Source organism: Leuciscus leuciscus (assembly GCF_965113295.1).
Source record: "Leuciscus leuciscus genome assembly, chromosome: 1".
In the NCBI taxonomy this organism is placed as follows: domain Eukaryota; kingdom Metazoa; phylum Chordata; class Actinopteri; order Cypriniformes; family Leuciscidae; genus Leuciscus; species Leuciscus leuciscus.
The window spans coordinates 42741167-42754903 of record NC_138725.1 but is presented as its reverse complement, the minus strand read 5'-3'; the positions used below and the strand labels follow the sequence as shown (position 1 = coordinate 42754903).

At 35.7% G+C, this 13737-nt stretch overlaps 1 protein-coding gene across 1 annotated transcript; it reads right to left on the bottom strand.

Moving 5' to 3' along the window:
• Window positions 1-8214: 8214 nt before the first annotated feature.
• LOC309506208 (intercellular adhesion molecule 1-like) lies at window positions 8215-13709 on the bottom strand. The gene is made up of 5 exons (XM_082179907.1): window positions 13459-13709; window positions 11890-12153; window positions 11460-11789; window positions 11052-11285; window positions 8215-9231 (listed from the first exon to the last, which is right to left on the bottom strand). The coding sequence occupies exons 1-5, from the start codon at window positions 13520-13522 to the stop codon at window positions 9122-9124; spliced, it is 1002 nt and encodes a 333-aa protein (XP_082036033.1). The 5' UTR covers window positions 13523-13709; the 3' UTR covers window positions 8215-9121.
• Window positions 13710-13737: the final 28 nt, after the last annotated feature.

The following is a 13737-nucleotide window of genomic DNA, read 5'->3' as shown; positions in this document are numbered from 1 at the left end:
GCAGTTAATACAGATAATGAGAGGAGAACAGGAGAGCTTCATAAAGAAAAACTAACAGGTCTGTGAGAGCTGGAATTCTTACTGGTTGGTAGGTGATCAAATACTTATGTCATGCGATAAAATGCTAAATAATTATTTAAAAAATCATACAATGTGATTTTCTGCATTTTTGTTTTAGATTCCGTCTCTCATAGTTGAAGTGTACCTATGACAAAAATTACAGACCTCTACATGCTTTGTTAGTAGGAAAACCTGCAAAATCGGCAGTGTATCAAATACTTGTTCTCCCCACTGTGTAGTCCATAATATCCATAATAATTTGTCATAGGCTATATTTCGCTATTAAGTCTCCTGTCCAGGCAAAACTTTAATTCTTCCTTTTCTCTTTTCCCAACAGTTCTTTAGCACCGTTTTCATTCATTGGATGGTTTTCATTGGAATCACTTTCACAATGATTATTTCCAGTTGATGAATGATAAAAAACACTGACAGCCAATCAGAATCCAGTCAGCTTGAGCATTTAAAGCAGCAGACGACAAAACTGCAGCGCGCGCTTAGAATAAACAGAACGATATCATCCGCTGGTGTGGACGCTAATATAGCTTATCTTTATAGTTATCGTTCTTGATGTAAACGAGCCTTTAGAATGAAAAGAGTTACTGATGACAGAATGTTCATTTTTGAGTGAACTGTCCCTTTAATTGACAGGTTTTCTGCTGTAATGATTCATGTCTGTGTTCCTCTGTCTTGTCCCGTGTTTAGCAGTTCCCCGTTATGTTGATTAGTCTTCCCAGGTGTTTCTATTTACCCACGCCCCCTTGTTATCTTGTTTAGCTTGTTTGCCTGTGTATTTAAGCCCTGTGTCTAGTCTCAGTCTTTGTGAGTTCTTGTTATTGTTTGTTGGTTGTTTGGTTCATGTGTCCTGTTTCCTTAGTCTGAGTTTGTCTAGTTTTGGGTTTATTTCAAGTTTGCTGCACGTGGATCCTGCTTCCGCCTATCATTCAACCACAGTGTTACAACTGCAGCAATCATATGATCTTTTGCCCTGGTCTGTAATTATTGACTGACTTATGACTTTGTGATGAATTAAATTGGCATTTTGTATAAATAAAATAATAATGTAGGAAGCATTTCATACCCAGCATGTTAAATGATGTGGTTCTGCTCAGCACTTACTGATTTTATCATGAACCCCTATTTTAATATATTCCTACTATTTATTTTGATAGATTATCTGCCTCCACAATATTTGTGGACTGTGATGGTTATTTCCTAATTATTTTTGTGTGTGTTTAAATAAATATTATATATATTGCAAAACATGTTGTGGTGGTGTTCGTGTTAGCATAGTAAAATAATACCTTTTATACCATTGTAAATGATTACACAGACCCAGAGGTAACTTTAATTCAGCAAACAATCAATCCAATTCAACTTCCATATATTGACCATATTTACATGGATTTTAAGCTCACATTTTATATCCATATGTAATTTCATAAGACTAAATTGTGCCTTAAATTATGTAGCCTACATACTTAATATATACTTATAGTTGGTCAGTATACAAGAAAATAGGTATCAAATAAATTATCTAAATTAATTCACATCTAAACTGATTTACAGACCTGGAAAAACATTGAAATTAATACCAGCTTATTCAGTTTCTGTTCTGAATATCAGCTTTTCTAGTTGTTATCATCTCTAAGTAATTTCATATACCTATATGCCTCCTTGTGATTGCAATCTATATAAAAAAGGCTTTAATTATTTATTTATTTTAAATCCTTACCCAGAAATGTATTAATGCTGAGAAGAGAAACCAATTTAACTGCAAGTCATTTTTTTGCCTTGCCTTTGTGAAACTATCAAGTTAGACATTCAAAATCATTGGCATCACTTTCAGAGTAGTTTGTCCAGCTGATGAACGATTGACAGCCAGTCAGAATCCATCCTGTTTTAAGCAGCAGACGACAGAACTGCTGCGCACACTTAAAATAAACAGAACGATAACGTCCACTAATGTGGATGCAAATATAGTTTATCTTTAGTTATATTTATAGTTATCGTTCTTGGTGTGGACGGGCCTTAATTGTAAACAACTGTTAAATGACCTCGGGTGAAACATCTTAAGTGAGACCAGCTGCTTTATCTCAGACTCACAGCAGCAGTGTGGAGGCCGTCTGCTATTTCTGTCACTTGACCGTGTGTGTTTGTGTGTTTATACCCACTGGTATGAAGGGCTGCTGCAGGCTTGTCCGGACTTGACTGTCAACTCAAGCTTTTAACAGCAAACAAGGGCCATTCTGATATGCCACATTGTGATTTTATAAACTGCAAACCTCAGCATCACACATTCATTATATCTGTTATTATATCTGTTTCACTTTCACAATCAGTGGATGGATCCCTGTGTCCGTTCAGTTACTCGCATAAGAAAGCAATATTTCACTATGTATGTACTGAATCTGATTAACCAGTAAGATATCTGCCCTCTGCGGTCACGTTTACTGAGAGGGAAAAGTTACAGAGTAAAAGAATGGAAAGATTACAAATTACAAAGGTCAAATATATATATATATGAAGAGTTCAGATGCAAAAGCCTCTAAGTGCCATCTGAAAGTTTCTTATCGTATATTTAAATTCAGTAATTTCACTTAATTGTCATTAAAGTCAAATTACTGAACTTAAATATACAAGCTTGATAAAAATGCTCATTTTAGAAGAAAATTTCAGATGGCCCTTAGAGGCTTTTGCATCTGAAGTCTTATTATATATATAATATGAAAGTGAATGTGAAAGTGATTCACTTTGAATGCTCTGAAAGTGATTCCAATTATAACGTTTCTTGGTGTGAACGGGTCTTTAGTTTTGAATATATATATATATATATATATATATATATATATATATATATATATATATATATATATATATATATATATATATATATATATATAATGGAAGACACTCAATGCACAACAGAAACATGCATTATAAAAGAATATACAATATAAGGTTACACTTTATTTTAAGGTGTCATTGTGTGTAATTATATATTTAAGGACTGAGTAATATTAAGCAACTACATACTATAGGGTTAGGGTAGGATTTGGTTGAGGGTTAGTTGCATGTAATTATGCATAATTTACTGTTATTACTATGGTAAGTAGTACATGTAACATGTAACAAGGACACTGTAAAATAAAGTGTTACCCAGTATAATATAAATATAATGAAGTATATGTCAAGAAACAAGGCAAAATGACTTATAATCAAGATGTCTGAAGTCTTAATGTGTAATTTAGCCTAACTACCGTTAACTGTTAATTTGTTTTGGCTCCAACTGGTGCAACTCAAAATATTTATTTAGCACATTTTCTTGTTCTTAAATGTTTTCACACCGTTTCTCTTGACTGATAGAAAGCAATGTTTATCATGTAGAATAGATCATGAATGTGATACTGTCTGTACAGCTGCACCATATCAGATTATTAAGGCCTGACAGAGCCGGTTTTCAAGCTTATCTTTGCTCTCTTATAAGTGCTCTCTTCTCTTTCCATAAAATCAGGGCAATAGAGAGAAAACAGGATATTACTAGTCAAATATGAGTCAAGGTCATCCATGAAGCAGAAGCATAAAACATGCTTTTAAACAAATAAAAACAACCAAGTAATTAATACAAATGAAAATGTATATAAAAAAGATGAAGTTTTTGAAGATACTGGTTTGGGCTTAATGAAATCTATATCTCCTGACTATGGGATCAAATCCACAGGGAAAGGTTTAACCAGAAATTTATATGAAATGAGGTAGGCTATACACAAACATATTTTGTTTAGTTATTCAAAAATATCTATGTAAACACATGCTACCACTTAAAAAATAAATAACAAATAGAACAGAATAAAACTATATGTTACATTTGTTTATGCATTTCTGTGGGCGATTCCCTGCAGTTGTTTTCATATTAGCATTGAAGCAATGCATTTCCATTCGTGACCAGTGGAGGTCGCAAAGTGTTGGTTTTGCGTTTTCTCTGTACTTCATTCTTGAATGACACACGAAACCCCCTTCCACAACACCCATTAGCAAACTTACTCTAAGAAATGATGCTATTAATACTATTAATGAAGTATGCTACTTTTAACTGTAACTTAAAGTCTGGGCAGATTTTAAAAAAATACAAAAGAAATAAAAATTATTAATGCAACTGCCATGAATATGATTTGCTGCTGCTTGCTTGTCCGACAAAAACGAACTTCATCGAGATTTAGGTTCACACACACAGACTAAAAGACACAAAACTTTAGTTTGGAAAGGATGGATTTCATGAGGTATTTTTGTTGTAGCCTTCAGTACGTGATCCTGGGTGGTTTCCATCACGTGACTCGTTTAGAGAAATGAGGGCATTCAATCACTTGTCTCTTCTTTACTGAGACTGAATTAAACACTAAAAACATGTCACTTGCCACAACAGTTACATTATTGTTCAAAATAATATTCCAACTGAAAATCAAATATCAGTGACAGGTCTTTGTGTAAATGCTCTGGACAGGACGAGGACTGGCCTAAGTTCGAAAGTGTCTTGCTCATGGTTTCAAGTTTCTTCCTTTCTCTCTTTCTCTGAGTGTTAAGTGCTCATACATGTCCCTTGTTTTCACATATTAGTTAATCATTGCATCATTATTAAACAGTGTGTGTTAAGGTAGAATGCAATGTCTTATTAAACATGTGCAGTCTTGAATGTGCAATGACAGATGTTGAATGGTTTATGATTCATTGTGATTTTTGCTGAGTCACATCTTCTGGGTTTTGTATTTTTGTTTATTTTGGAAGTCTATAAAAATGGTGCTTTTGAATTCATCAAGATCACTCCTATAGACGTTTTAAACTGCTTAATCCCATGTTTACTTTTTCACGGAATGTGTTGCTGTGTGCGTCTCTGGTTGAGGAAACTCTCAGTTGAGTCCTGGCAAGCAGCTTTAGGGCTCTTCCCTGTAGAGCAGTTGCTATAGAAACACTGTACTGCACACATTTTTGGCAGTAAAGCCTTTCAGGTCTCTGTTAAACGGCCTACACAAAAGACACACAGAAAGAGTTAATTTGATAAACTGAGTCATAGTTTCAGTGTATTTCCATGAAGTGCAGCGCAAGAGCCATGAATAACATTTGAGCAATAGATTACGGGTGACGCCATTTTTTGGGAAATTTAGCAAATTGTGCTTATACAAAACTGACTAACACATAACTAAATCTTTTTCCAGACAAGGAATTGTTATGAACAAGTTTTGTCTTGTGGTCTACCAGCAGCAATGTATTACTGTATTAGTAATTTCAGAAACTTAATCCCAGTTTTTGTAGTTACAACAAAAGATAATCTGTTAAAAACAAAGGTTTTAACAGGGGGGTTTCGCAGAGAGGCCATAGAAATTTTTTTTTGGGTTGGTTCCCAAAAGATACCCTTCAGTGAACAGTCCTTAAAATAAAAAATAAAATCACTATTGTGAAGAATATCATCATATCATAGAAACCACACAAAGACAGCTCCCTTTATAAAATTAAAAATATGTCACTCGTCTCAGTTCATCGTGATCTCACAAACTTCCGGTATAATCAATAAAGCTGTCTCTGCACAATGAATCTCTTATTTACGTGGTGTCTACACTTTGTTATAAAAAGAGGATTTGTGAGCGTGCAGAACTCAGTACTGAACAAAAACTCCTGTGTTTTGAGTGGTGAGGATTCTGACTAACTGAATAATAAATAAACAATAATATCATTCACAATAATAAACACCTCTGATTGGACAAAGCTACCTCACGACCAATTCGTACCAGTGAGTAAAATGTGGCTGATTCGTACGAATTGTCTAAACCCCAGTGACGGTTAGTTTTAGGGGCGGGGTAAGAGGTAGGTCATTCGTATGAATTCATATGAATTGGGCAACTCGTAAAATATGTACGATTTAGCAAAAATCATACAAATTCGTATGAGGTAGTATGAATTAGCCACCTGTAAAATACAAATTGCTGTGAGATCGGGTTGGATTGGCCATTGCGTTCAAGAAATCAACAGACATGCCTGTGATTGGCTACGTTGATCAACACTACAAAACATGGTGTATATTCATGGGTTTCATCCGGTCCCTTTCCACAGGTGTATAAAATCAAGCACCTAGATTATGAATGCAGACTGCATTGTGCTTGATTAATACACCTGTGGAAAGGGACCGGATGAAATCCATGAATAGAAACCTTTGACGCTATCCAGAATGCAAACACAAATACGCCCTGGGTCGTTTGCCAAATCTGTTTCACTAATATGCTATTATTAGTTTCAGCTGAAGGTGCATTGTAGTAAATATGAAATGGTCGCACTGTAGAGCTCTGTGTTAAAGATTCTTTATGGGACCATCGATGCCAATACAGAACATGACAAAAAAGCATTTAAAGTCCCCCTGTAGTTAATAATTGTATCCCTTAAAATTAATCTTTGATCACCAAAATTACATATTTAAAAGTTTTTTCCTTGAAAAAAAATCGTCATGCCTTAAAATAGCTTGAATGTAACTCTACACCCTTGCTCCATTTAGTATACGCCGTTCTATGAATATGTAGATTAGCCCCGCCTCCACTCACTCACACCAGCTCAGACATGATTGGTTACAACCCAGCAAACACAGAACGTTGGCACAACGTACCCAACCTTCTAACAACGTTTTAACAACATGGCCAAAAGGTTGTTATTAAGGCCTATGTTGTGTGGTGAGGGTTGTTAACTTACAGCGTTGTCACAGTGTTGACATTGAACCACCGTTCAGGGCCATTGCTTTAAGGTTGTGCCAAGGGTGTCTGGACAACCACTGGACAACATATGTACTCGTGACTGCCCTGAAGCGCGAATCATTCAGCCTTTTAAATTTCAGCTGAACGTTGGGCCGTCTCATTCTTCATCAAGCAAGGATACGTGCGAATTGCGTTTAATTTACCTCAGCTAAATAAACAACTTCATTATCTAATGTGACATTTATTTGAACATCTTCTGGTCAGGTATGACAAATATTTAATTGTATGCCAAAAGAATGAAGCCAAAATGACTTTAATGATGAGTAATTGATTTCAGCACTCCCTGAACAGGCAGCGACTTAAGCGCGTAGCCTACTTGTTGCACGTTAATGTTTTTTTCCTTTTTATGACGCACAGAGAAAAAAAAGAAAATGTTGTAACTGCTCGCACACCTGTTTTTTTTTTTCCTTTGATTTGCCGTCTCGTTCATTTCATTGCTAGATTTTCTCATGTCTGCTCATGCTAGTTAACGTTAGTCCACTCCCTGAATAATGTTTGTTTTTTTTTCACAAATGAATGACTTTTGGAAGTGCAGTCTTAATAAACTTGAATTAGCTAACCTTCTGTCACTTTTACTCTTCAAAGTGTACACTTGCAGGTGTTGATTATAATGAATTTACTGTTAGGCCCATACATAATAATAAGGATAAACAATATTTAAAAAGTATATAATTATCTAACATATGACTAATTTAAAATTACCCACAAAATATAACATGCTAAATGGGGGATATCTATATAAAAAATTAATTGTCAGAACGTCGTCTCTCAGTTGCTGAATGTCGCGGAACAACGTTGCTACAGCCCTGTCGCGTCTTACAATTCTACGTTGTTACAATGTTGCGAGCACGTAGACAGCGACGTTGCCATAGCAGAAATGCAACGTGTCACAGTAAATGTGTTTGCAGGGAAGGTAGTTTGTGACGTCAGAAACACCAGCGATTTCAAACCGTGTTTTTGAGACTGTCTTTGGTTCACTGCAGTTTTAAGGTGAAAATACTCAGCAATGGTGTTGACTTATGTATTTGCACATGGTTTTTCTTAAAGAATATTAAAAACACCAAACAAAAACATTTGAAGCAATAAGTTACAACAAGCATTTCAACCAGTTTCTGTATTCATTAAAAAAAAAACAGAAGCACAAAAATAAAACTAACATGAAAAAGTAATGCTACTATACATTCAGAAGAAGCAACATAGATGTTTACAACAACGTGTGTCCTACAACATTTTTGAACACATTTAGACATGATAAGGTCAGGATGTTAAACACCCTTGATTAGTAGCCTACCTGATAATAGTTAGTTCAGTTAACATCCTTTTCTGTTGCAATCTTTGTGATTGAAGTTGTTGGCTATTGACATAATTTTTATTTTGCTTCATTCCCAAAAATTAGATTCATGGTAATGTTTCTATTATTAGCCAGCAGTTAACTAAGTTCATAAAGTTTTCAGTTTTCAGTTAGTTGAGGTTAGGATGACAGATAGGGTTAGTTGAAATAAATACAGCTTATGTAAATCATTTATAACATGCTCTTGATCACTCAAAATGTTTTATCAATCCTTCTGATGTTTTATGAAAATACATCGAAAAAAGGCACGCAGGTCATTTAATAGTAACAAGCATAATTGAGCCTGATGTCCCGACCTCGGTATGAACAATTATGTGAGGCTGTATAAAAAACAAGTTCACTTTAGCTATGAATAAAACAGTCAATGAGTAAAAATGTAAGTGATGTCTTACATTCAGGACTAAAGTAAAATACAGACTAATTAAACATTACTAGTAGTATTATAAGTATTATTACACGTGTGGCATGTAATATGACATCCACTACATACATTATAAATATTTTACAGTACATACTCAGTACCTAATTAACATAGACACTAAAAATGTGACGATAGCAAGGAAATTATGACAATAATTAAAATATGACAATATATGTAAAGACAAAAAGCATTCATATAGTGTTGTACAGTAATGGGATTTCCACAAAAAGTGGTTATATTTAATAAGTGGTTATATAAAATTATTAAGTCATAATTATCTCCTTTCAGGACCAGAATAATCAGTAAACACACATAAAAATAAATCTAACTTGTCAATGTATAAAAAAAAAAGTGCTGTATCGTAACAGTTTCTGGTTTACCGTAACACCCCAAGCCATGCACAATCAAGTCAGTTATTTAAAGAATAATCCATAATAATCAAGTTTTTCACAATCTGCCTGAGGAGAAGTTACCGTTTTGAGGTCATCTCTTGCAAGACCATTAGATGACAGAATTCGGGGAAGCATTGCATTTGTATATCACATAAGCGATGATTAGCACCACTGCCACTACCACACCGCATGAAATAATAGCCCAGAATGTGGTTCTACCTGTGGGAGAAATGACATGAATGATTTTAGAAACAGATGAATCCATCAACAGTTTCAGCAACAGAAGCGTGACACACAAACTACAAGCAGCCGTCCTGGAGCGGCTCGGCAGGAACACAACACCAGTGTACGGGAGACTACAAGACACTAATGTTGCCCTATTCCTCATTTTGTGTTAGATGCCTGATGAATGATTCAAGACAGCAAAAAAACAGATAAAGGATGAACTTTGGGACAAATCAATACTGAGAGTTTAAACACATTCTTGTTTCCTTCCTCATAGAAAGGGTTTTCATTTCAAATAAATTTTTATTTATTTGTAATATATTATAGTCTATATAACCAATAGAAAGCTGTTTTGTTTTTGATGACTTTTGTTTTTTAGTTGCTCCTAAATAAAATGCTAAGAAAATTACACTAGTGGAATTGTAACAAACACACAAACCTAGGCTACTCTGTATCAGAAGATCACATTGTTATATATAGTGCTGCAGGTACACTCTTAAAGTGCCTGGTTAATGCATCTTCAGATAGTACATTTCATGTAGAGCCTAATATACTGAAGCTGTTTGTGCATGTAAAAGATCCGCAAAGTTTCAAAGGTCAATGTGCACGACAAATGACGTTATTGTCTCCTCAATGAAAGAATTGATTCTAAACTGTCTGAAATTTGCATACTGTCCGCCTATGGTCGTCATTGGCTGCCGGCGAACAGCGTCTAATTTGACCCGCCCTCAAACCCTGTGGTTGTAGCTGAGGTCTGGAAGAGTCTGGTTCGTGTTGTCGACATGTCGAGAAGACGCTGTTTTCTGTGCTGCCAAAGCAAATACACTTTGCTACACTTCCAAAGGATGAGGACTCGAATTGATAAGGTTAAACCGACTCCATCGTTACTGTTCGTATCACTGTGTATCAAGTGCTGAGGAAGATACGCAGCAGAAATTCAGATATGCTAATGGACATTTCACTTTGAGTTCTGTAAGCGGTCGACGAATCACAACAGACTGGGCCGTCTGACCAATAAGAGCAGAGGAAGCTCTCGGAAAGGAGGGGTTTAGAGAGACCGAATTCTTTGTTGAGTCGTTTCAGACACTCTGAGTAAAGAGGTGATGTGTAATGTACATTATGAAAAAAATAATGTTTTTTTTTGTAGGAGACCTCAAAACAAAATTAGGAACCTAGCATAATAGAATAGCATAATAAAAATAGCATAATAACATTTTCCTTTTAGTGCGATTTAAAAAATCTGAAGAACCTTTTGCAAAAAGAAAGAGCCTTTATTTTTAGGAGTGTATGACGTATTTTTATAGGCCAAACACGGAAAAGAGTTAGCATTTTAACTGGTTTCATTGTCCCAAAGTCAATGGGTTTTTTAAATGGGTGGTTGGTTAAATACCTGAAATAAGGTCTGTGTTTATCACAAGCTCAAGATAATAATAATAAAAAAAATTCTGTATAAAATACATCAGTTACCGGTATAGCCCCTTGTGATTTTTTTTAAAAAGATTTTGCTTTTTACTTCTGGTCATTGTATTTTTAGGCTTCAACATTCATAAAACTGTGTTCCATTTGTGAAGATTATCATGATGAATAAAGCATGTAAGAATCATATTTTGTTGCTCACAGAGCATGCTTTCTCTAAAGCCAATGGAAAAATACGGTTACGTTTTTATTGAGGGAACATTATGCTAACTTCCGAGTTGGCCTACAAAAATACATCATCACTGCAGCGCTTTATTGAACAGTAAGAATGCAGAAATCTGTAAATGTAACTTTAAACTGAGAGGCAGAATAGTGAATAGTGTTTATTCAGAACTGACCTGTAGATATGATGATGAACACTTTGCTGTCTCTTCCCAGAGAGTTTTTGGCGATGCACGTGTAGTTTCCTGAACTGAGCGTGGAGGACCGGAGCACTGAGGAGCTGATCGTCTCTCTCAGATGTTCTGAGTGCCATGAGTACGTAGGAGCCGGGTTTGCCTTCACTGTACAGTTTAGTGACTCCTCTTTGGTTTTACTGATGGTCTCTGTTGAACTGGAGTGTTTTGGTTTATCTAAGGAGGACAGAGGAACATTTTGATTTATAATGTTAATTCATTTAAGTGAATTAATGGGATGTTAATTCACTTCATAATATGAATAATCCTTCACACTAGAAGGCCCTTCCGAAAAATATAAACTGAATTAAACTGAATCAAATTTGAAAGCGTAGCAATAAATAAACCTACAGTAAACTTCAACATTGAGTGTTTTTGATGTGTTTGTTGGAGGAGGTCGAGGTCCTTCTTCTCCCAGTTCCAGCTTTGCTTCACACCTGTACTGAGCTCCATCATCAGCTCTGTCTGGACTGATCAGGAGTTTAGATGTTTTACTGACTGGAGTCTTGATGGTGTCAGTGAAGATGGTTTGATCCACCAGAGTCTGTCCTTTGTACCAGTTGACAGTGAGATTCTGAACAGGAGCCACATTGAGAACGTCACACTGGAGCTCATACTGGTTTCTCTCCATCATTGGTCCGTTGTGATTCACAGTGCTGATGGACACACTGTCTGGAGTCTCTGTGGAGGAAGATTTACACACTGATATCTGCAGTCATGAATGTACAGTAGATATTTCTGAGAAGGAAAATATAACAGTATCAATAACAGAGAAACTCACTGTAAATAGTCACTGGGAGATTCACTGTACACTGTGTCTTATTATAGTTTATGTAGCAGGATGGCTCTATGTCCCATTCTCTCAGTTCTGGCACTCTCCATGTGGTCAGACTGTCTTTGGTCATGGGCACTGCTCCCTCACTGGATTCCCATCCCATTCCTTTATGCGGGACATAAGTGCTGCAGTCGACTGAGACAGAACCACCGTACATCACAACAGCTCTCTGAGGGTTGAGCTGAACAGGACATTCATCAGCATGTGTACCTGTTAAACACATTGAAGAATTTAGAATAATGGCATACAGGTATTATTTACTTGATAGACTAACAATGACAGCAAATATCACATGTTAAGAAAAAGGACTGGTCTAGATTCTTGGTCAGGATCTGGTCTTGTAGAAGACCATAAGTCTAACAATGACTGTTTAAAACAAAGAGGCTCATCAATTCTCATCATACTGGCATCAAACTAATGAACATCACTGACATGCACATCAGGGTCATTCCACAAAAGCATGTTCCTCATTAACATATTTGTAAGCCATTTACAATGACAAGCAGGCAGCCGGGCACCAGTTTTTACTGTACTATAAGACATTTTACTTAAAATAGTCAAAGAAAGCATTTTTTTTATTTTATCTGATTATTATTTCGGCATTTATATGCATTTTGTCCTGTCTAAACCCCGTTTCAAACTTCTCTTTTAGTAATTAAGCACGAGTTGTTGCAGGAAATAAACATTTTATTTATATTTTAGAAGTTGCACTCCGAGATGAATAATTTATTTTGTAAATAAATTGGTAAATCTTGTTTTGCCACAAAAAAAAGCACTCGTGTCACCTCATAAAATTGAGGTTAAAGCACTGGAGTCACATGGATTACTGTAATGATGTCTTTCCTATCTTTCTGGGGCTTGGAAGTGGTAGTTGCGTAGGCTGTCAATGGAGGGACAGAAATCTCTCAGATTTCATCAAAAATATTTTCATCTGTGTTCTGAAGATGAACAAAAGTCTTACAGGTTTGGAATGACATGAGGGTGAGTAATTAATTACAGAATTTTCATTTTTGGGTGAACTATCCCTTTAAGTGTCAAACCCATTACCCTCACAACTCACCCATATTAATATGATATACATTTCCATAAATAATAATCAAAAAAAGTCATAATTATGTCATTATCTGTTACAGTATGTGAACTCTTCAAGGACAGGTGTTTACTTTTTTATCGCTTAATTTTGTATGTTGCTGCTTGTCCGTACACAAAAAGTGGATATTTGTAGAAATATCATGACTCATGACTGTCTGTATTACATTTTAAAGGCCATATACAAATCCAAAGATTACATGCTGAAGAGCATACTGTACCAGTGAGCGCTTGTAGCCTATAGCGACTGTTTACTGTAATGAATTAGCTTTCAAACATGTCAACCTTTAAACACAAAGAAAATATAACATAGGAAAACGACGCTCGGAAACAAGTAAAATTCGAAATGATATTTAAACTCGTAGGCAGTAAATGAAAGTTTTCGCCTCATGTATCGGTAGAATGAAAAGGGAAGTCAATACAAACCTGTGAGAGTCACAAACAGTAAAACCGAAAAGAGATAAAGAAGTCCAAAGAAATACTGCAGCATATTCAATGTTTTCAAGGAAAACGTCGACGGGATTAAAGGCGCGGATAAAAGGCTGGTGAATAAATAAATACGTCGCCCGACACTGTAATCAGAAGAGTGACTGTCCAGTGGTTTCCCAAGCAAAACTCCACAAAACCCCACCCAGATCACAACTGGATATGTTTTTCCATAGAAGTATCTATAGAAATGAAACCATTCACGCAGATCACTCACAT